General features: G+C 36.7%; 4 protein-coding genes across 4 annotated transcripts; 2 read left to right on the forward strand and 2 right to left on the reverse strand.

Annotated features, from left to right (window-relative positions):
- Positions 1–3,568: 3,568 nt before the first annotated feature.
- LOC130500774 (xyloglucan endotransglucosylase/hydrolase protein 24) lies at positions 3,569–4,995 on the forward strand. Its single transcript, XM_056995727.1, has 3 exons — positions 3,569–3,908; positions 4,083–4,276; positions 4,396–4,995. Exons 1-3 carry the CDS (start codon positions 3,645–3,647, stop codon positions 4,775–4,777), a joined length of 840 nt encoding a protein of 279 aa, XP_056851707.1. The 5' UTR covers positions 3,569–3,644; the 3' UTR covers positions 4,778–4,995.
- Positions 4,996–12,080: 7,085 nt separating this feature from the next.
- LOC130500773 (uncharacterized) lies at positions 12,081–13,077 on the reverse strand. The gene has a single exon (XM_056995726.1). It carries the CDS (start codon positions 13,020–13,022, stop codon positions 12,213–12,215), a length of 810 nt encoding a protein of 269 aa, XP_056851706.1. The 5' UTR covers positions 13,023–13,077; the 3' UTR covers positions 12,081–12,212.
- A 1,422-nt stretch (positions 13,078–14,499) lies between these two features.
- Positions 14,500–18,702, reverse strand: LOC130500775 (uncharacterized). Its single transcript, XM_056995728.1, has 3 exons — positions 18,698–18,702; positions 17,205–17,772; positions 14,500–17,116 (listed from the first exon to the last, which is right to left on the reverse strand). The coding sequence occupies exons 1-3, from the start codon at positions 18,700–18,702 to the stop codon at positions 14,807–14,809; spliced, it is 2,883 nt and encodes a 960-aa protein (XP_056851708.1). The 3' UTR covers positions 14,500–14,806.
- Positions 18,703–20,467: 1,765 nt separating this feature from the next.
- LOC108852389 (probable small nuclear ribonucleoprotein F) lies at positions 20,468–21,717 on the forward strand. Its single transcript, XM_056995725.1, has 5 exons — positions 20,468–20,598; positions 20,824–20,911; positions 21,019–21,056; positions 21,238–21,302; positions 21,502–21,717. The coding sequence occupies exons 1-5, from the start codon at positions 20,593–20,595 to the stop codon at positions 21,569–21,571; spliced, it is 267 nt and encodes an 88-aa protein (XP_056851705.1). The 5' UTR covers positions 20,468–20,592; the 3' UTR covers positions 21,572–21,717.
- The last annotated feature ends 1,525 nt before the right edge of the window (positions 21,718–23,242 follow it).

Below are 23,242 nucleotides of genomic sequence, written 5' to 3' on the forward strand. Positions count from 1 at the left end.
AGACCTTAAATAATATAGTAGTACATTGTTATTTTTTTTGTATCATTAGACATATACACAATTTATCACTGACTAATAACATTATACATAAACTGATGTACTAAACAAAATTTTATGTTTCCTAACGAAGGAAATTAAATCAGCCACTTTAAATGCCACATTAAAACCTTACGTTTTACTTTTCCTAAAATACTCTACGGTTATTATTAGGCGTGAGAGACTATTTGAGGTTGTCGAAAAAGAGAATGCTAACATATAGTAGGAAAAAATACAAACTTTGTATTTTGTTTTAATTTTACATATGTTCCACATACAATTACATATCATATAGTAAAACATGGTTTTATTTTTGTATCATTGGCGAAATCCTAAATCTATATAATGCATTACTATTAAAAAATAAAAATATCATGCATTAAATTATTACTATGGAAGCCATATAAATAAATCTTTGAAAAAATAAAATTACGCAATCAAGGTCATTGATACCGTGATTGGTGAAACATCTATTTTTCTTAAATTTAAGATATTTTATGAGTTGTGATTTTGGTAACTCATATCACCATCTAAAAGAATAATAATATACATCTACAACCATTCATTATCGAGGAGTCAATTATGGTTAGTTGTCTTTGAATGAGAGTTAAATTGTTTTATACAAGGAATTTAGATTGTGTATTCAATATTTTCGAATCATATTGTTTTAGGCTGCACTCCATTTCAAATGGACAATATAATCGTATAAAAAGGAAGGTGTTAGATCACATTCACCGAATTAAGGTTAGTCTTAATGTTCACCTTCTAGCCCAAGTTATTCCAATCTTTTCGAATCATATTGTTTTAGGCTGCACTCCATTTTATGGTTACATTATAGGAGTGATTGACGATCTATTAATATATAACGTAAGCACCAAAAAATTATTTGTCTAACAAAATTCTTTAACGTAAAATGAAATTCTGAAATATTAAATTAAAAACGAAGTTCTTTAACATAAGCACCAATAATTTTAGTTTCAAAATTAACATTAATAGTAATAGGAGTTAATTTAGTTAATATATAAAACTCAAATCCGGTTAAGTTATAGTTAAATAAAAAGTAAACATGGTCACATTTATGATGATTCTAAAATCAACATTAATAGTGATAAAAAACTTTTAAATCAACATTATAGTCAAATATAATTTTTAATGTTATAACATACATTTTATTTCCTTACATTTAATACTTTTTAAAAAATTTAATAATAGATCTAACAATAAGAGACTTTTTGGATTGATTCTCGGATTGAATTGAGGTGGTCTAAACCCTAACAACTTCTAGGTACGGTATCACAACTGAAAACAGAAACATAAAATGAGTGCCATGAATTTCATCTCTAACTTGAAGCCAAAAAATATGTGTCATAATAATGGCTCTCATATTTTTACCTGTAAGTCATGATCTGTCCACTTAATTTGGCAACTATTATTATTAATCAGATTACATTTATTCTTTTTATTTTATTTTTAAGGATTCGGCGAAACAATATAAAATTGTGAAAAAACTATAACATATTAGTTTATTAGGAAGATTGTTACTCTTGATTATTTTATTTTCGTTTAATCCTGATAGAATAGTATATTAGAAAGTCCAAACTGTTTGTTTTTAATCTATCTCTATATCAAAAATTACATCATTGAATCATATAACATGTATTATTTGTTACTATAACTTTTTACCTTTTTAATACTTATAATTTGATAATTATATCTTTTTAATTTGTTCACCCTGCGCAAAGCGCAGGTTATCACCTAGTTTTATGATTAACAAGGGAGAGAGAAAGAAAGAAAGAAAGCGTGGATCTGCTACTTCTCTTACTTGCACCTCTAACTAGGGGTATATATTTTATCTGTTAAATTTGATTCGATTTGTTATTCGTTCTGATTTGATCTGAAAATTTCGGATATCCGTAAGTTTCTGAAGTAGAATAAATACTAAAAATTAGTATCAGTTAAAAACGAAATAAATCACAAATACTAAAAAAATAGAGACGAATGTCCAATCTACTCCGACTTATATACAAATAGATGTATGTCTATAACTTAATATAAAGTTTTTAATGTATAATCTTATATAATTATTATTTTAACATATAATTATTAATTTTATTTATAATTTTACTTATAAGATATAAATATTTATAGAAAATTACAACTTTTCTAAAAATATTTGTTTTATAAGAAAAATTTACTAATTTTAAAAGTTCATAAACACATAGTTTCATTAATTTTTAGTTTATCTTTTATATTATGTCTTTAAAAAAAATAAAACAAGTATGTATTATGTTTTTGTAGATTTATTCGTATTGAACAAAATGGATAAAATATCTTTAAATATCCGTGAATATTCGCAAATATTCACAAATTTTCTGGATATATCCATATTTTTCTGAACGAGAGTAAACGGAAAATCAGATATCTCTGAAATTAAAAGTAAATCGCATATACTAGAAATATAGTACTATTCTGTCAGTGCCCAGACCTAACGCAATCAAATCTTTAACCCATACAACTAAGCTCATACTTTTCTTCGTTGCTTCTATGTCCAATACACACAATAACAATATCCTTTTTAATCACATCACATCATGATGGCATTTCCGAAAAAAATATGTAAAGCTTATAAAGCTTTATGTTAAATGCCTGTTGAAAAAAGTTCGAAACGAGTCAACTCAAGATGTTATATTTCAGAAGCATGGGTCCAGTTATTTACGACCTAGTTATTGGATACATATCAAACTCTGAGAAAACAAAACTCAAAACATTTCAAGGAAATAGATATGAAATATACATATTCTCCTAAGATTTCAACTAAATTCCAGAATTTGAAGTCGAGCCATTCTACACGGCACACGTAATGTCCCTCTAGACCTCTTATCTTATTTCATCCATCTAAGCGTCTTCGTAGAGACAGGAGAGATGTATAAACAAATCTGGATTTCATCCCTATATTTTTTTTATTTCATCCGTATATAAAAATATAAAGCATGCAACCAATTATATAGTAAACGATTATTTAATTTCTTTAACCTAAAACTTAGAGTTGACAACAACAATAACAAAATATGAAAGAAAGTACAGTAAACAAGTATTAACCAAAGGGAAAGTTTTAGACTAGCATCTATTAGAAGAACTAAAAAAGCATATATAAATTTATATTTTATATATTTCTCAAAATACTCTATAGTTTTAAGATTGATTTCTTTGATTTACATCGTTTCTTTTATCCGCATCAATTTTAGTATTGTAGACAGTTTTCAGTATCAATTTCAAACCTTCAAAAAATTCTTAAATACAAAAGAACTGAAACAACAAATTTCTAACACTACGCCTATGTATATGAATTAATATAACTCACATTTCTAATTAAGGTTTCCAAATTTATCTGTTTACCAAATGATGGAAGTACTTGACACTCCAGCTGTAAACATCTTGCATGCAATGTCTTAACATTAGCTTCCTTTTGTTCACCCACTCTCTCGTCTCGTTTATTTATTTCATTAATCTCTTCTCCTCCTTCCACTATATATAGCTCTCTTCCTTCTTCTCTCTTCCTCACATTCCTCACCAAACTCAATAACACACACCCACACGTACACACAACAATGTCTCCTTTCAAAATATTCCTCTTCACAGCCTTTCTCGTGGCGGCCTTTTCATTCTCCGCCGCTGATTTCAACAGCGACGTCAACGTAGCTTGGGGAAACGGCCGTGGGAAGATACTCAACAATGGGCAGCTTCTTACTCTCTCCTTAGATAAGTCCTCTGGTTCTGGTTTTCAATCCAAAACAGAGTACTTGTTTGGAAAGATCGATATGCAGATTAAGCTTGTTCCTGGTAACTCAGCAGGAACCGTCACAACTTTCTACGTAAGTTACTCAACATGGACTTTTCATGACATATGGTTCGATAATTATTACATTTTTTCGTTAAATCCATCCATTTTAATTATTAGATTATAAAAGAACAGTCAAACAGTTAAACATGCTATTACAAAAGTTAATTATCTTGATAGCTAAAGTGTGTTTTCTTTATATTTGCAGCTGAAATCTGAAGGATCGACTTGGGATGAGATTGATTTTGAGTTCTTGGGTAATATGAGTGGAGATCCTTATACTTTACACACTAATGTTTACACTCAAGGTAAAGGTGACAAAGAGCAACAGTTCTATCTCTGGTTCGACCCAACAGCGAACTTCCACACTTACTCAATCCTCTGGAACCCTCAAAGAATCATGTAAAGTCAAAAATTTCACATTTCTTGCTTCACAAGTAAAGTCAATTAAAAACCCTAATTAGGGTTTAAACCTCTTTAATGATCCCTAATCTGTTTTGTCTTTTTTTTCTTTTGCTCAGATTGACAGTCGATGATACACCAATTAGAGAGTTTAAAAACTCAGAGTCAATCGGTGTTTTGTTTCCAAAGAGCAAGCCGATGAGGATGTACGCGAGTCTATGGAACGCAGACGACTGGGCAACAAGAGGTGGTCTGGTTAAAACGGATTGGTCCAAAGCTCCGTTCATGGCTTCTTACAGGAACATTAAGATCGACGGGTGTGTTCACATCAACGGAAGATCGTCTTGTAGCCCAAGCTCTAGTTGGTACACTCAACAAATGGATGCAACTAGCCAAGCTAGACTCAGATGGGTTCAGAAGAATTACATGATCTACAACTATTGTACGGACCGTAAGAGGTTCCCACAGGGAATCCCTCGTGAATGTGCAACAAGCGCATAGAATATTTTATTTATGAAGTATATAATGCATACTTCTGTGTGTGGTAAATGCTCTATGTTTCTTCTTTAGCTGCTTGGGTTTGATTCTTTCGAGTGTATATCTATGTCCAATAACGGAAAAGGTGTGTATATATATAAATCTATATATATGTAAGAGAGTCTTAAAGATGTCTTTGTCTGTAAAATAACATGTTTATGAAAATGATACTACTTTCAATTTGTTTCCGTATGAAAAAATGATAGTTTATTAGTTCACTCATATTGTAAGAAATATGAGAAACCTGTTAAATGCCCTCTTATTTAAATGCAACTACTGGAAAATGTAAGTATAAAAGTTTATTGTAATCTGTCAATTAAAAAATCTTTCCAGTATTAGTCTTGCCATCAAAGGCTTATCAACTTATAATCACACCATTACTTCGAAATTAGATCTAAAACAGACGGTCTGAGTCTGACGTTAAGTTTAAAGACTACTTTAACGATGATAAGTCATTTATACCTTGCCACTTCCTTAAAATTCCCATTTATAGTTAAACGTAAACCAAACACATAATTAACTAGACGACACATAAATTAACTAAACGACGTCGTTGTATGCAGGACTGTACGATGTCGTTTCTTGTGAGTGCACTTATATCAATTCTTCTCCGGTGGGAAAGCCTAACGCCGGAACCGAAACAGAGAATGATGTCTCACAACGAGACAACGTCGCTTTACACATCATCTCAGTCGGACATCGACGAGATAGAGAACATGATCAACAACGACGGAACCGTCTCTTTCTTGGTTTGCTTCTCTTAAGAGTTAAGAAGGTTCTGATCCAAAGCTTTCTCCTTTTGGAACTTCTAATGGATGCATGAATCAGAAAGATCTTAGCTTTGGTGTAATGTGAGTTCCTCCTCTATAGTGGTGCTTATTGTGGTGTTGCTCTTAGCTTTGATATCTTAGGCTCAGGCGTCAGCAGACTAGACACTGATGTGAGTTTTTGATTTAACTCGTAGTATTGATTTCGTGAGCAACAAGCAACGTATATATATGGTGATGTCTTACTTGTAATTTTGAGTTTAGTTGCTTTCCCTTTGTCTTGCCTTAGCATCAGTTTATGCCACCAAACAAGGCTGTTTTTTTGTTCTTTTTTTTTGTTTGTTGTGTTTGAATACACTTTGATATATGCACGATATACAGTTTGTTCTGTCTCTGCTCGCTTTTGGCATTGTCTGAAGGTTAATTAACACTTAAACCATATGGATATAAGCCACATCCGATAGAATAAAGAATCGTTCTCTGTTAATTGCAATTGCTTTTGTTCTCAATATTCTTTCCCTCTGTAATTTTCTAGTCCGAAATGTTAGGAATTTATCGATCTTTTGATTGCTTAACTAAATAACGACACAAGATTTTTAACCCAGTTCCCTTGCGGTACCTTTGGGGTAGGAACCGTCTCCCACAACATCCACTATCAATCAAAGGGTTTACACAAACGCTCTAAGCGCTCAATAAGAAAGACAACAAAGAATATGAGAGATCAAAGAAACTCTATCCCGGAGCGACATGATTCGAACAATGTCTCCTAAGTTTCTTCTACCCGATCTCTCTCCCGACTCCCTCTTTGTTCAACTTCTTGTGTTTCGGATAATTTTAAAGCTTTGACTACTTGTCTATTTATAACTCCAGCCACCGTCTTTGGCTTTCCTTTTACTAATTGTGTTAACAATTTAGTTAACCGACTTCATAAGGAGAAAAGGAAACTAACGTGCTTTCTCTTTCTATATGCAGGATTTGTTTATGGGCTAGAAGTGAATTAGGCTAAGAATTTGGGCCTAATACCCACAAACTCCACCTGGCCCAAATTCCGATTTCTCTACCTTTCTCCTTCCTCGTTGATACGATACGACGTCTTCGTCTTCCTCACCTGCAGTGACAGCAACCTCCACAAGCTTAACGATTTGAGTGACCTGAGCTCCAGTCTCCATATTAGGTAGCTCTGGCTAGACAAACGATTCCATCTTCAGGCTAGGGAAATTCATGACTCTCCCTCACGCCTCAATCGCTTCTCACATGAGATTTCGGCCAGTTACAATACTTCCGGTGTCTCGATGAATCTCTGTTCTTAAGCCTGCAAATATGACGAGTTTTCCTTTGATGTCAGTCTCCATAGCAAGTGACTCCACCTTGGGCTTATGAGCTTGAGAGAGTTCGCGACTCTCCCTCATGCTTATTTTCCTGATGGTGAAAAACACAACCTGTTTGCTGATCATTAGCATCCTCCGGAGATACGGACACCACAGTCGCCATTTTACCGTCACAACAATTCTTGGCGAGATAACCAACCTAGCCGCAATTCCGATCAATATGTCTTCACTTTCCGGTGAGACTTTCGTGGCTAATTAATTTTAAGAACTCTGGAGTTCTCGGCTTCGTCAAGCTGTCCATCCCAAACATCCTTTGATTCTTTCCCTTGATAGTGAAGTTTTGATGCAACCTTGCATCCTCTGGCATACTCCTCCGATGCCAACCCTTTGTAATCTCAGGTACCCACTTGCTCTTAGTCAATCCCTTATCCCGATGACTGTAGCTCTTACTTTTTGAGATTATAAACTCCTTGAACCTCTGCATCAATCCTTGATGCTAGCCTTATGTGAATCTCATTTAATCTCGAACTCTCTTTCGAAATTCTTTCACAGCTGCTTCCACGATGCTCTGCGTCTCCTTCTCTGCACTTAAGTTTCATGTTTTATCTCACAGCATCTCCTAAGAAACTCTTAGCCACTTTTCGTGTGAGCTCCACCTGAAGACAATAACTTATTTGGCTTCAGATTCTCAGGTAAACCACTTATCCTTTTAATTTCTCTGACTTGAAACAGATTCCCTTCTCATCACATGAAACATGAATTAATCGGTTTCTTTTTATTTACTTCTGAAACATTATTGTTTCATCTCCCTGCAGTGTCTGCAACGACTCACTACTCTGCTACACTGATAATCCAGGTAAACCCTTTTTCCTGACCTGCATCTTCTTATGCCTTGTCTCTTCCAATCTTTGAGACTCTTATGAAACTCTATCTCGGTTTCTTTTGATTTCCTGCAGCTACTCCATCTGAAGCTAATATCTCTCCACCCTAGCTTCATAATTTTGCAGGTAACCTTCTCACTCACCATACTTCTGAGCTTTTGATTTTTTTCTTATCAAACCTTGCAACTTGATTCCCTTTGATATCCTTTTGATTCATATCATGTGCACTTGATCTTAGAATCAAATTCTTCCCTGAATCTGTTGCATTGAAACAATACCGTACATGCTTTAAATATTAAAGCAATCTCTGTTTCAAAACCCTTGTGTATTAAAACAACACAGTCTTGGACGCCCCTTTGTGCCGCCGTTATCCCGAACAGAACACGCCATCAAGCTAACCCGCTAGACAGACTTTCGACACAAACTCCCAGTCCAAACTTCTTGTTTAACCTGATCCCTTTTCTAACAGTCTTGAGCCTCACTGCTAGTTTTTTTTCTTCTTTAGCTTTACTTGAGCTTCCCTGTGTTCGTATCCTTCTTACGGCAACACTGATTTCTAGATGTCAGTTACCATCATCAAGCACCCGCTCTCTCGTGAAAGCTTTCTCTTTAATCTTGTTGCAACATCATCATGCTTGAACCTGTAGACATCTTTACATCTTCTTGGACCTATGTCTTCTTCACACGCCTTCTCCCTTTGAATCATACTCAAGCAGTTACTGTTCTCTTCTTAAACTCACGCCTAATGAGCTGATAAACCTTCTACTCAGATTATGTCTTTGCACTTTAAGACAACCGAGACACCCCCTAACTTTGTAGCTCCACCTGGAATCACAATTCTATCTTGAACCTGTATTACAGCCTTGTAATATTAATAACTCCACCTGGAACTTGGATCCTTCAAAGTTACTTATGTCTTTTCTGAATTTTTTTTTTTTTTCACTGCTTCTCTTGATTCATAACCTTGTGAACCATGGCATTATATTTAACATTTGTGTCAGGCTTTAGACACATGTTATCACCTTCTTGTAGCTACATATACCATCTTTTAATGCCAGTAGACGTCCAAGAACCTTTCCACTTCTCTAGAATCTGCTTCACATACGAACAGCCCATCAGTCTTGTGACAACCGTACTGTGACGTAACAGAACTCCTTTTCTCTTGTCTTGAATTCTCCTCCTCCAGCAAACATAACATGTGCCCATCTTGCGCCGCTATTTAAACTCAAATAGGACACGCCGTCTAACTCCTGTGTTAGAAAGACTATCGACACAAGACCCATGTCACATATTTGCGAGTTAACTTTGAGAACGAAAGCACTCTCCTACACCTTAACTTCTTTTAGCCCTTCATCATGGCTCTTTCGTCGACTTCTTCCGACGTTCACGAACGATCACGAAACACTATTGTCTTTCATCAAACCATAACTGAAGCTCTAACATCATCTCCACCTTGATCTAAAACCCCTTGAAACATAGACAGTAACAACTTCCTGTTTCCATAGATCAACCTTGAACACACTTTGTACCGCCATGAGTAATGGAACCCGCCGCCTAACTTCCAATCTTGTTAGGAAGACTTTCGATACCGACCTTGTTCAACTCCTTTGAGATGAATGTTACTGCTTCGACGCCTTGTGCTATTACCCTTTGATCTTTCAACCTTGAATCTTTGGAGACGATGGATCGCAGATTCCTCGAAGAATAGATAGGTCCCATTGTCTTTTCTTCTTTGCGATTTCTGTTCAGACTCCTTGATTTCTTTAATACCCGCAATCAAAACCTGAATTGCTCTGATACCACTTGTTAGGAATTTATCGATCTTTTGATTGCTTAACTAAATAACGACACAAGATTTTTAACCCAGTTCCCTTGCGGTACCTTTGGGGTAGGAACCGTCTCCCACAACATCCACTATCAATCAAAGGGTTTACACAAACGCTCTAAGCGCTCAATAAGAAAGACAACAAAGAATATGAGAGATCAAAGAAACTCTATCCCGGAGCGACATGATTCGAACAATGTCTCCTAAGTTTCTTCTACCCGATCTCTCTCCCGACTCCCTCTTTGTTCAACTTCTTGTGTTTCGGATAATTTTAAAGCTTTGACTACTTGTCTATTTATAACTCCAGCCACCGTCTTTGGCTTTCCTTTTACTAATTGTGTTAACAATTTAGTTAACCGACTTCATAAGGAGAAAAGGAAACTAACGTGCTTTCTCTTTCTATATGCAGGATTTGTTTATGGGCTAGAAGTGAATTAGGCTAAGAATTTGGGCCTAATACCCACACGAAATATTTGCCGAGGCATTTGCACTACTTGCAGCTGGGGCAGTGATCCTCACACACTAAATGTGCTGCTCCTGGTAAGCTCACATTTGATTCATATATTAGTAAAAGCCACTTACCTTTTCGCACTTTGGGTGTCTTGAACAATATGAAAATTTTATAGGGAGGACATATAATCTTCTTCCAAAGCCTACTAAGCCTTTTGGGCTACTGTCTATTCCCACTGGACGTTGGAGCTGTGGTCTGCATGTTGAAGGACAATGTGATACTCAAAATGATAGTTGTGAGTGTGACTCTTGCCTTGAGCTCTTGGCCCGCTTATCCTTTCATGAGTGCTGCCCGTGAACCCGAGGAGGAAAGCTCTCGCACTTTACCCTGTCTTCCTCATGCATGTCTCTGTTGGTTTCTTGATCATTGCCATTGATTGATTCAGTCTGAAATTTTGACAATCAGAGATATGTTATTTGATTTAGTGAGTAGATAGAGAATTCTTCACAGCGAGATCTGAGTTCCAATGAGATCATATGTATACTATGTTCCTTAGCACTTGTTTAGTTAAAATCTGGTCGACTTTACTTTATATATGTAAGACCTTGATGACAGAATCAGTTGTAAGTAACCTATCAATATTGACAGTAAAGGTCACATGATTAAACCTTCAACGAAAGGACAATCAAATTCAAAGAGAAAGTGCTCTCAGTAAGAATAGAGAGTTTGCTTGTACAATACGTTATCTCTATCTTGTAACAGTTCTCTCAAACACACCAATTGTAATAACTAAATCATTTTCTTGTATTGGCTAAATGAAAATTAACCCAAAGGCAGAGATCATCATCATTCATTTATTTGTTTTTAAAATAAGGAAAATAAAAGAAAATAGATGAATTAATAGCGAAGTGAATGATTCTTTTATTTTTGAAAAGTCAAATAGACAACTGCCAGTGAGAGTCAGTTTCAGAAGGTACCATCATAACAAACCCTACTCTCGGAACGATGGGGATGCATAAATAGAAGATCCTGCAAGGCTGCAATGTTATTATCAGCTTAGAAAATGTAAAAAAAAAACGAAAGGATTGAGTTGGGCTTATGGGATTAATTTAGCAGCTGAGTATTCAGTGTTGTGGGGAGCTGTGGAACAGCCAAAAACTTGTCTGTCTTTCTTATATAAAAGTGTGACTCTTGAAGACCATGCTGGAAGCGAGCAGAGGACTACTAGAAATGCATTTCTCATCGCATAAAGCGCTATCAAAATCAAATTCAATCAACTTTATGTGGCTAGCCTATATGTTTGAGGATGAAAGAGTGCGAGAGCTTTCCACCTTGGAGTTTGCAGGCTATGGATTTTTCTTGTATATGATTTGTATAGTTGAAGTATGTTTGTAAGTTCATAACAAGGTTCTAACTCGCTTCTCTTTACTAAAATTTCATGATGAAAAAAGATCTTAAATTAGCTGTGTATCATATAGCTCTAGACACAAGAATATAGTGAAAGAGATTTGTAAAGAAAAAAAAGCCAACAACAATGATTTAATTCTATAAGTATCTGGACGAAAATAAGGTGGATGTCACAGTCTCTAAGATGGAATTTCTATTATCATACCATTTATCAACCATAGATTTAAGCCCAAATAAATGCAATTTTATTCTTATATAATTTCTGTCTAAATTCTAGATCACAATACTCGACTACTACCAAAGAAAAAAGTGAGGTAATAAATTTGTTCATGTCCTTCTCGTGCCTCTTCTGATCATCATCATCATTCATTCCTCCCACCACCTAACCAATTAAAACTTCTAAAAGTAATAATAAATGATTCTCAAAATATATTTTCAAATACTCAAGTAAATGAGTTGAAATACAAAGAAAACAAATACAAAGAAAACAAATATAAATAGCATACAATAAAAAAAAAAAAAAAAGAAATACAAAGAAAACAAATATAAATAGCATACAATAAAAAGGTATGAGTCCAAACTATTATCGATACTGTTTCACCAAAATAAATAACAATATCGACATTCTTTCACACCCCCAAAAAGACATTTACAATATGAGAATTACAATATCGATATTTCTTTTATGAAATGACAATTCTCTCCTTCTCAATCAACAGCAAAGCAAGCAACCATCAACACTAATTCCTAGGGATAAAACAGTATTTTACGCATGGGGAAATCCAAAGCGGTGCCGTGGCAGCAACGCTTGTGGGCTCCTTGCAACTTAAGGCGTTGAGAAACCTCCAAGAAGGAGACGGTGACGTTCGAGATCTCTGGTCAGGATGAGACGGAAACATAACCGGTGGAACATTCCGGCGAGTCTTGCGACTCTTTATGTTCCTCAGCTCGATCTCCGGTGGGAACTTAACTATACCAAACATGATCACATACCATCTTGGTCTTACACTCTTTCCACTTCCAGACGACAACACTTCAGGCTTCGCCATACCTTTTGTCGAAGAAACCTTTTCCGGTGGAGTGGTTAAACGACGCGTGAGCTTACGATCATCTAAAGAACGGCTTGTCCTCATGGGTCCGACATTGTCACGTGCTAGGGGAGGGTTTAACTTATTGCCTTGTATAGCAGACAAGGACTCGGATCTTGTCCGAACTCGTGGGCTAATGTGTTCAGGAGGCGAGAAGAGGGCACTTTGGTAATTTAAAGGGATGATTCTGCCACGGTAGATTATGTTTTCTGCCGGAGAAACGTCGTAGGAAGTTGAGGTCAAGAACTCAAAAGGTTCCGGCGACGGTTCACCGTGATATTCAATGGTGGATGTGGTGGCGGTGGAACTAGGTTTGTTGCTGTCGTTGAGCAGGGGAAGGTCTCGGAGAGAGAGGGTTTCTTCTTTATCTTCTTCTTCTTCTTCTTGTTCTACTTCTAGGAGATGATGTAATGGTTTTGTGAGTTTAGTGTTTTGGAGATTGAGATTTTGTGAAGCTTCCATGTCTTTTTAGGAAATAGAGAGAGGTCGAATGAAGATTTTGAAGGCATCAAGTTTTTGTCACCACATATTAATATACATGGCCTCCTAGAAGGCTGGGTGGTCAAATAAACTTACAATGACTTTTTTAAGTGACAAGGTTATTTTACGGGTTATATAATTCTTTAGGTGTTTTTATATACATAATGTTTGTCGTTTTTTGACTCGTTCATTTTTCTGTGGTTATAAAAATTTTTAAGAGCTTAATTATTTGTGAAATTTCAAATTGCTATTTTGATACACAATTAGGAGTAATTGTTTATCTCGACTAATTGCTATACCCTCGTTGTATCATTTGATTTTTTTTTTATAAGTACCTTTGTCTCCTTTTTCCTAGTCTGTTGGCTAAATATGCCTTACAACTTTATACTCCCTCTGTTCCACATTATGTGATGTTTTAGGTTATTACACATAGATTAAGAAAACACATATTTTTATGTAGTTTGTCTTGGTAACATAAAAATATATTAAATAAAACTAGTTTAACCAATAATAAAAAAGTACAGTATTTTATAATTGGTCATAAAATTCAAATCATATTAAATTCTACCTAGATTAGTGAGAACATCACTTAAAATGGGACAAAACAAAAATCCTAAAACACCACTTAAAGTGGGACAGAGGGAGTATCAAATAAACATACTACTACTACTGTTTTAATTGTTTTTAACGTTCCTAGCCTGTTTACATTCGAATCCCACTCAAGAATCAGAATTGCAAGTACCAACACCACCATTGATCCAAAGCATCTTTTTATATTCGGAAATCCGTTTCCGTACATCTATTATTTTTCTATGTAAAAAATCACCATATGTATATATCATCCCAAGTGTTACAAAAAGAAGTATGTATATCATCGCGAACGCATACTAAATTTACATATTTTTAGAAACATATAACTTGTAAATGTTTATAGCTAGTTTCTATTCTGGACTACATTAAATCTCCAAATTCATCAGTTAACTTGTACTCACCGATTATTGTCAGCAAACTACAAGATTTTTTGTTTTTTTTTCCTTAAAAGTACCATTTATTCATTTCCAAAACCTTCGAAGAAGGCAAAATATTACAAGTTTTAGAACCTGAATAAAGGAAACAACAGGCAGCGAAACATAAGAAAGAGACAAATGTGAAGCAAGAAGTAACTTGACTGGGAGGGAGCGGCCGATTTTGAAAATTTCAACTACTACGGAGGATGAAAACACCTGAACCAAGCGTGAATATATGATTCTTGCGATGAAGAGAGGCTCATTCTACTGGATGACCGCAGGATCCGATCCAAGCCATAGAGTTTTGCCCGGAGGGTGAGCTGAATGTCTTTGATGAGCATTTGAGCAGGCCTACTAACCGCAGTATGATACCGCGCATTCCTTTCCGATCCAACACTACAAGATTTAGCTTTTTTTTTTTTGGTCAAACTACGATTGCATTGCAAAATAAAAGGTTTAGCCTCCTCGTGGGGAGGTTGAGTTTACAGAAACGAGAACTGACTTTGCCACTGAATCAGCCTCTACATTACATAAGCGAGGAATGTGTAAAAACGAGCAAGCAGTAAGACGACTGCTAAAATGCCAAATATCTGAGAGAATGTTGTTTAGCTCCTTTCTTGAGCTCCTAGTCTGAATGATCTTAACCAGGACTTGAGAGTCCGATAACACCAGGAGCGACGCAGCGTTAGAAATGTAGGCTTCCATCACTGCCTTCCGCACCGCTAAGGCTTCCGCCGTAAGAGCCGAGTCGACGTGCCTTCATGCCTCCTTGAAGTCAGGGTGTTTCTCTTGCGTCTGTCCTTTGAAAACACCTGCAATTCCACAACATCCAGTAGCAGGATCCCAAGCAGCATCAACAAAACAAACCAGGCTCTCATTTTCAAAAGAGGGTAAGACAGGAAGCCTATTGCTACTCGTGGTTGTCTTTTGTGCACTAATCCCTTGAGCATCTTGCCATTCTTTTGCGTCCTTGATCGCCATAGATAGGATCTCCTGCGCGGTCGTGGTTCTGTTTTCAAAAACCAATCCGTTTCTCGCCTTCCAAAGTCGCCAAAGTATCCAAGGCCATAAAGGGTAAGTAAGACCAATAGGAGGTAGAGGAATAAACTGAGCTCCCGCCTTGATGATGTGATAAATGGAAGGTATTAACACCTGAGGTTGCGGAGTGAGAGGAGCCAACGTCCACACCTCCTGGGCCACAGGACATAGGAGGAAGGTGTGGAGGTCGTCTTCTATACCACCGCAGAGTTTACATGGGAATGTAGGAAAGCCCCGAGTAGCTAGATTAGCACTAACTGGAATGGCTTTCCTTGCAACACGCCAGAGAAAATCTTTTATCTTGGGAGAAGTCTTGAGTGACCAAATGCATTTCTGCCAATCCAATGGGTGATCCTGGTGCGCCGTTTTAGCCGTAATTGCTAGGTTATACCCCGATTTAGTCGTATACTCTCCTGTCTTGTCATAGAGCCATATTCTCCTGTCCTGGTGTGAGGTTGAACTGGTAACAATGCCCTTTATACTGGCCTCATACTGAGGGAGATGGCGTTGAATCATGTCGTCCCGCCAACCGTTAGTAAGAGAACAGAGGAGGTCGCTAACCATCAAACTCTTAGAAGCCTCTGTTGGGGGGCCTATCGGAGCTATGGGAGAGACTAGCGAGAGCCACGGTTCACCCCAAACAGGTATGGAAGCCCCGTTCCCGACTTCCCATCCAACTCCTTGTCTTAAAACCTCTCGTCCTGCCAAGACACTCCGCCACCCGTGGGAGGCTTCTGATGGAGCAGAGCATTCCCAAAAGGTGGACGTCTTACAATATTTCCCCAATAGAACCTGTGCAACGAGAGAGGTGGGGTTGCGTATAAGCCTCCATCCAATACGAGCAAGGAGGGCGTCGTTGAAGGTCTCTAGATCACGGAATCCAAGTCCGCCTTCTCTTTTGGGAAGGGTGAGAGTTGACCACGCCACCCAGCACATCTTTCTCTTCTCCGGAGAAGCATCCCACCAGAAACGAGTTAACAGCGATTGGATTTGCTTGCATAGCGACGCGGGCAGCTTAAAACAGGACATAGCGTAACATGGCATTGCAGCGAGAACCGCTTTGAGGAGGACTTGTTTCCCAGCTCCCGATAGAAATTTAGTGGACCAGTGCCTTATCCGCTGTCTTATCCTGTCCAAGATAGCTGCAAAGATGTCTCTCTTTTTGCGCCCGAACAACTCCGGCAGTCCTAGGTACTTGCCGATCCCTCCTTCCGCATCAATCCCCAACTCTCGCTTAACTCTGGTCTTGACCTCAGTGGGTGTTTTTGCTGAAAACGTGATCGCCGACTTAGCATAATTAATCTGTTGGCCAGATACACTTTCATACGATCGGATGATATCTTGTAGGGCAGCAACACAGTCCGGGCTCGATTTGCAGAAGAACATCGTGTCGTCCGCGAACAGCAAATGAGTTATCAGTGGGCATCCCCTTGCTACCCGTATACCTCTAAGCTTCCCTCTCATCTGTGCTTTCGCACACAATCCTGCAAGCAGTTCAGTACACAAGATAAAGAGGTAAGGTGATAGTGGGTCTCCTTGGCGTAGACCTCGCGACGGGGAGACTTGTTCACGCGGTGAGCCATTAATGAGAAAAGAATAAGAGACCGTTTCCACACAAGCCATAACCCAAGAGATAAACGTATCATCAAAGCCGAACTTGGAGAGAACCGCCTTTAGGAAACCCCACTCAATCCTGTCGTAAGCTTTACTCATGTCCGTTTTAATGGCCATGGAGCAATACTTCTTTGCGTCGGAGGTACGAAGGAAGTGTAGGGTCTCATGGGTGATGAGTACGTTGTCGGTGATCGCTCTACCCGCCACGAAGGCAGATTGAGTTGGTGAAATCAGGTTGGACAGCAACGGCTTCAGTCTCCTAGTGAGTATCTTGGCTATGATTTTGTAATGAGAATTACAAAGTGCTATGGGCCTATAGTCCGCCACCTTTCGAGGAGCTGTAACCTTCGGGTGTCTCATTTTGTTGTGGGTGGAGGACTCCCGTCTCAAAGAAGGCCCGAATATCTCGGGAAACATCTTCACCAATGATATGCCAGTAAGCTTGGTAGAACTTTGCAGAAAAACCATCCGGTCCCGGTGCTTTACCTCCATTAATGGAGAAAACAGCCTCTCTTATCTCCGCAGAAGTCGGTATGGCGGTAAGGAAGCTATTCATCTCCGGGGATATCTTCTGTTCAATCACTGTGTCCACAATGGAGAAGTCGTGGTTGCCGTTTGTTTTGAACAGATCAGTATAGTACCGTGCAACCACACCTGCGATCTTTTCCTCCTCGTAAACTGCTACACCCTGGTCATCCTCTAGCACCGAGAAAGAGTTTTGCCTTCTTCTTTGCCTGGTAGCAGCATGGAAGAATCCTGTATTTCTGTCGCCATTCTTTAACCATTGTATGCGGCTCCTTTGTCTCCAGTAAGCTTCTTCCTCCTTGTATGCATCACTAAGCACTTTGTTCACAGCCTCAATACGAGGTAAGTCTGGTGCCGCCGCCGATAGAAGGCCCTCCAGGTCCTTTTGCGCTTCAGTAATGCACTGGTTACTCTTGCTATTTCTCTCCTTAGTCCACTTGATAATGCTTTTCCGACAAGCATTGAGTTTTGCTATCACAGTCTCTAGCGGGTTGTGGTTCCAAGCAGAGTCCACTAGCGATGTAACCTCTTCATTTTCCGTCAGTGTTCTGTTAAATCTTTAACATTGGAATTATTTCGCTATATATATGTATATTCAAATTATCTCATAGGTAAATTTATATTATAATTTAATACTTTTTAATTTTCTTATATTCTATATATGTTTTACGAGTCTCCGAACAGAACAACGACCTAGTATATTCTGACAAACTGTTTTGTTAATAGCAATCTTACTTAGAAATTAGAATCGACCCGAAGGTATTACGTATTGCTAATAAATCTAAAGCACCACGTGCATTTTCTTATCTGTGGGTTAATATATCATACTTACATGAACCAAAGAATATTCATAGCATATAAGAATAGTGACCAAGTCTCTCTATCCGATTGTGTTTAATTTCGTCTATGAAAATTGCGTGATTCATAGGTATTTCTAGAATGATAGTGATATATATAGTCAAAAACATTTATTGATGTTTTTCCCAATCTAATTTGAATTTCTATGAAGCAGTGATATGAAACTCTAGCGACAATAATTTATACTTTTCCAATGCGTAATATAAGTGCAACTAGTTTTCGAATTGGAAATATCATTGTGATTTTATATAAAGTCATGCAAATATACGCATATACTAAACTATATAACGTGGCTTGAATCACTATGTTTATTGTTATAAAATAATATATTTTGGAGAATTAAATATTTTCGAATTTCCTATTTTCAGTTGCATCCAAGTTTGAGATTTTTATATAAAGGTAGTTTTTTGGTAAGAATATTAAGATTACTGTTGGTCAAAAAAAAAAAAATATTAAGATTACTACCATGTAATTATATGTGCTATATAAAGGTAGTTTTTTTTTTGAGAAAGCACAAACTCAAGCCATATAAAGGTAGTTTGTTTCATTATTCGCACAATTAATAATTATTCACATAATTAATAGAAAGATAAATATACACCAATAAGCATTCACCTCATTTTTTCATATTTGTTTATTCCTACGTCAAGAATTCATCTTAGAGTTCATTCGCGAATATGTACACTCGACCAATCAGATAGAAAAACTTAGGCAAAAGCTACTTGGTATATTTTTTTGACATTTGACAACCACTTTTGTTGCAAGTACTTGATAATTAGCACATATTTACACACACACATTGACACACACACACACATATATATATATAACTTATTTTTTTTTTCTGAGTTCTTTTTTTTTTGACAAACTTATCTATAGATATAGGTTTACATAAAGTGTAGTCATATACGTTATGCGTACTGAAAACAACTGTTTATTAAAAATATACAAACACTCGAATGTAAGACTTATAATATAACATACCGTTGTTCCATTAATTTATGAGAAAGGCATGTGTAACTCATGTATTAGAAAGAAATTTATCAATATGCATTAATCAACAATTGTCAACAATTCTTTTCTATATCGGATAATTAACAAAACATAAAATAAAATGATGATCAATTCTCACTAGACATATATTTTCAATAGAAATATAAAGAATAAAGACGAAAGTTTCTGAGCAAAAAATATAAAGAAGAAAGTCTACACAAGAAATTGTATGAAGTACTTTTTTGTAAAAAGATAGTCGAGATTAATCAAGAGGAAGACTAAGACATGGTGATTGATTGCATAACGAAGTAAAACAAGTATTGATGTATTAATCGTTGCGGGTAACTGAAGCTAGCGAGATAATAATAGCAACCTTTCAACGTCCAACACTAAACTTTTGTTAATTACATATAATTTATCACAAAGTTGCAGACAACCATGATATTTTCAAATCTAGTTTGGAAAAAGAAAAAGAGTATACAAACTCGAAGTGGAAGAGTAATGAGAGGAAATCAATTGTTAAAGACATAACTAAAGGAGAGCAATTAGAGCCACAAACTCCACTTTTTTCAACTTACGCTGCAAGGCACAAGTCATAATTAGGTTACTCATATCCACATTGCTTGACCACAAAGTTTGATTTGTTTTCCTTTTCTATAAGAATTTCAAATGGTGCGATGTTACTATTAACTTTAAACGTAAAAGGTATAATGATCTACACAGTTCACTTAAAAGTTTTTCTTTTTGTTCAAACAAACAAAAAGCAGGATATTGATAACCTTTTATTCGCATGCCAAATTAATAAGCGGTTTTTTTAAAGGATGCGTTTTTCTTTATCATTATCAATGAACACATCTACTTAATTTTTGACAGAAACATTTTTTATTTGACATAAAATGAAATACTTTGCACTAGGTGGATACATGTTCATAACAGAATTAAATGGGTGGTTCACCCAATTCTTTGTCATATATACACATACGTGAACAACTCGTGTTAATCATTTGGATTTGGATTAATAAATCATATTAGAATTCTATTGCAATATATAATCTAAACTATTAATCGGATGGTCAAAGAGAAAGCCGGCTAATTCTTTTATGTATTATAAACAAGCCGACATAAATTTTGCTATAGTGTAAAGATCAAAGTCAATGCAGTTAATAAATATTTTGTATCCATATATTCAAATAAAATAAATCAACACGTCTAGTCCCCATACATGCTTTGAACAAGCCTAAACTAATCCAAATAGTTATAGGCTGTGGACACTAAGGCCTAGTGGACACATAAACATATCTAGTAACAATGATTAAGATGTTGGGTTATTAATGGGCCTTAGAACTCTAATAATGGGCCTTTAGAGAAATATCACGAGGCACACACACTTGGTGTAAATATCAACGAATCTGGAAAACTCACCGAACCAAAAACCCTAAGCAGAGATCGAAGCTAAGAAGAACACACAGAAGAGAAGCGATTTGTTTCCTCCTCTCCCACTCTCCGTTCCATCACTCATGGCTGTAAGTTTCGCTAATTTAAGCTTCGATTTCTATTTTCCTTACTTGGCTGAGCTTAAAGGTTGTAACTTTACTAGTTCAAAGTAGCATTAGGGCTTGCAAAAAAAAGCTGATAACTTTAGTGTTTCTGAGCTCTGATTTTGCGAACCCATGATTGTTTGGTGTTGTTTTAGTAAGATTTAGGGTTTTATCATGATTTTTATGAATTTGTAATTTGTTTTTTTGCAGACCATACCAGTAAACCCGAAGCCGTTCTTGAACAATTTGACCGGAAAGACGGTTATTGTTAAGCTCAAATGGGGAATGGAATACAAAGGTATTATCTTTTTTCCCTTACCATTATGAGTGATGATATGATTGATAACCAAAAGCTTTGTGTCTTTTAATGTTTTCTTACATGAGTCTTTATCTCTACTTTTACAGGTTTCCTCGCCTCTGTTGACTCCTACATGAACTTGCAGGTACTTTCCTTTAGCCTTTTTATGTTCTGTTCGGGAATGTTAAAGTAGGATGAAGTTTTGGAACAAAGATTGATGTTGTACTGTCAAAACATACGAGTGATAGAAATCAATTTAGTTATACTGATAGGTCTATCATTCTTTTCAGTTTAGTCATTTGAGTTTGGCTTCTTTTTTTTTGCAGCTTGGGAACACTGAAGAGTACATTGATGGACAGTTGACAGGGAACCTCGGAGAGATCTTGATCAGGTAATCTATAACTTCATCTGTCTCGTTTCATTCTCAATGTTACCACTTCTTCATTATTGTTTCATATATTAGTAATTCTGTTTTATGTTTTCAACAAAGTTGAAGTGTCATTAGTTGATTAGACTTAAGAATCGGACTTGGTTATTAACTTTTTTGGATCTTTTTGGTTTTAATTTACTTGGCTTTGTTGTTCAAGCAGATGCAACAACGTTTTGTATGTCCGAGGTGTGCCAGAAGATGAAGAACTCGGAGACGCTGAACAAGACTAGCCTGTGCCGGTTGGACTTTTGTATTCTATGAGCATCTTAACTCAACTTGTGAGATTTCAGCTTTTTTTTTGGCTGTTGTTGAATCTTTTGATACCCTTGAAACTAAAGAAATCCCCACAAGCCGTTTAGATTTGTTATAAACCAAACTCCTCGCCGGTTTATGAGTAATATATTGAATTGACGAAAGTCCTATAATTGAATTGTATAAGGCAAACTATAGTCTACTGAAATAGTGGTTGTCTGAAAATCACATGGTTGTTGCATTGTAATGCAGTTTATTTTTCCCTTTAAAATGCATCAATTATATATTTCTAAATATATACCAATATAAATTTCTTCAATAACCCATCAACCATCAAGGCGGAGAGAATTGTGTGACAAATCAGATAATCCAACGCATTAATCGCCTCTTACTTACAACCCACCTATTCCATTACTTGGTGACACATGCTTTTTAATACAGCTCTGTTCTGGTATAAAACTGTAACCAGAATTTTCTAAAACCACATCCTGCATCATTTCATATATCTCAATCAAAATGAAAATCCTATTTATCTCTCTGGGTACAAGTCTAAGTGTCCGAAAGACTTTGGTCACCAGTACAGAAGCTTTATCACCATCAACTGCAAAGCCAAAAGCGCAATCCATCTTCCGCTGAAGCACCTTAGCACGCAAAACTACTTTGACCACAAAATCTTTGCCCCTCACCTCCAGTCTCCAGATAACTACAAAGGTCTGGCGTTTGTAGCAGTGGTATATTTTGGTTCACCTACTGTGAGCCAATATCTTCACGTGGACACGGGGAGCACGTTGACGTGGACTAATTGTTTCCCTTGCTCCAACTGCGTCTGGCAACACATGTATCCAAGGTATTTCTCTGAAGATTCGTCAACATATTATCTTGCTGGATATTGTGAATCAAATGGCGCGAATCCAAGGTTTACATATAATTATCAGAGTAGAAAATGCAAATACGCACAATCATATGCAGATAAGAGTATCATATGATTGTACATATGTGCATTTTCTAGTCTGACGACTATAGGTAAACTTTGGATTCGCGCCAGGTGGTGTTGATTTACAGTATCCGGCAAGATGGTACGTAGATGAATCTTGAGGGAGATACCTCGGGTACATGAATTCCCAAACGCAGTTGGAGTAAGGAAAACAATTGATCCAAGTTAACGTGCTCCCCGTGTTCACATGCAAATATTGTGGTACAGTAGGTGAGCCAAAGTGTATCACTGCCACGAAAGCGAGACCTATGTGCTTAGACTGGAGGTGAGGGGCAAAGGTTTTGGGGCGGTCAAAGTAACTTTGCGTGCTAAAATGCTTCAGCGGAAGGTGGATAGAGGTTTTTGGCTTTGCAGTTGAAGGTGATTGATGAGTTGGTAATTAGTCAAGTACCGAACCGGTAATCAAACCGTACCAAGAAATCTAATCCAACGTTCCAATGTAATGGCTTGAACCATTATTATCTTTATTTTGTTATTGTTGCATATATTAGTTATGGTCTCGTGTTCATGTCTCCTTTCAAGGAGAGAGTAAGCCACGATGCCCATGTTTCTCTTTACGTAATTTGCTTTTGTAACAGTTGGAACTTATGGTTCTAGTTTCTTTATTTAAATGAGAAAAGCCAAAGAAAAGAGGCGGAGAGAAAATTGAAGTAAC

The sequence above is a fragment of the Raphanus sativus genome, unplaced genomic scaffold (assembly GCF_000801105.2).
Source record: "Raphanus sativus cultivar WK10039 unplaced genomic scaffold, ASM80110v3 Scaffold0031, whole genome shotgun sequence".
Lineage (NCBI taxonomy): Eukaryota > Viridiplantae > Streptophyta > Magnoliopsida > Brassicales > Brassicaceae > Raphanus > Raphanus sativus.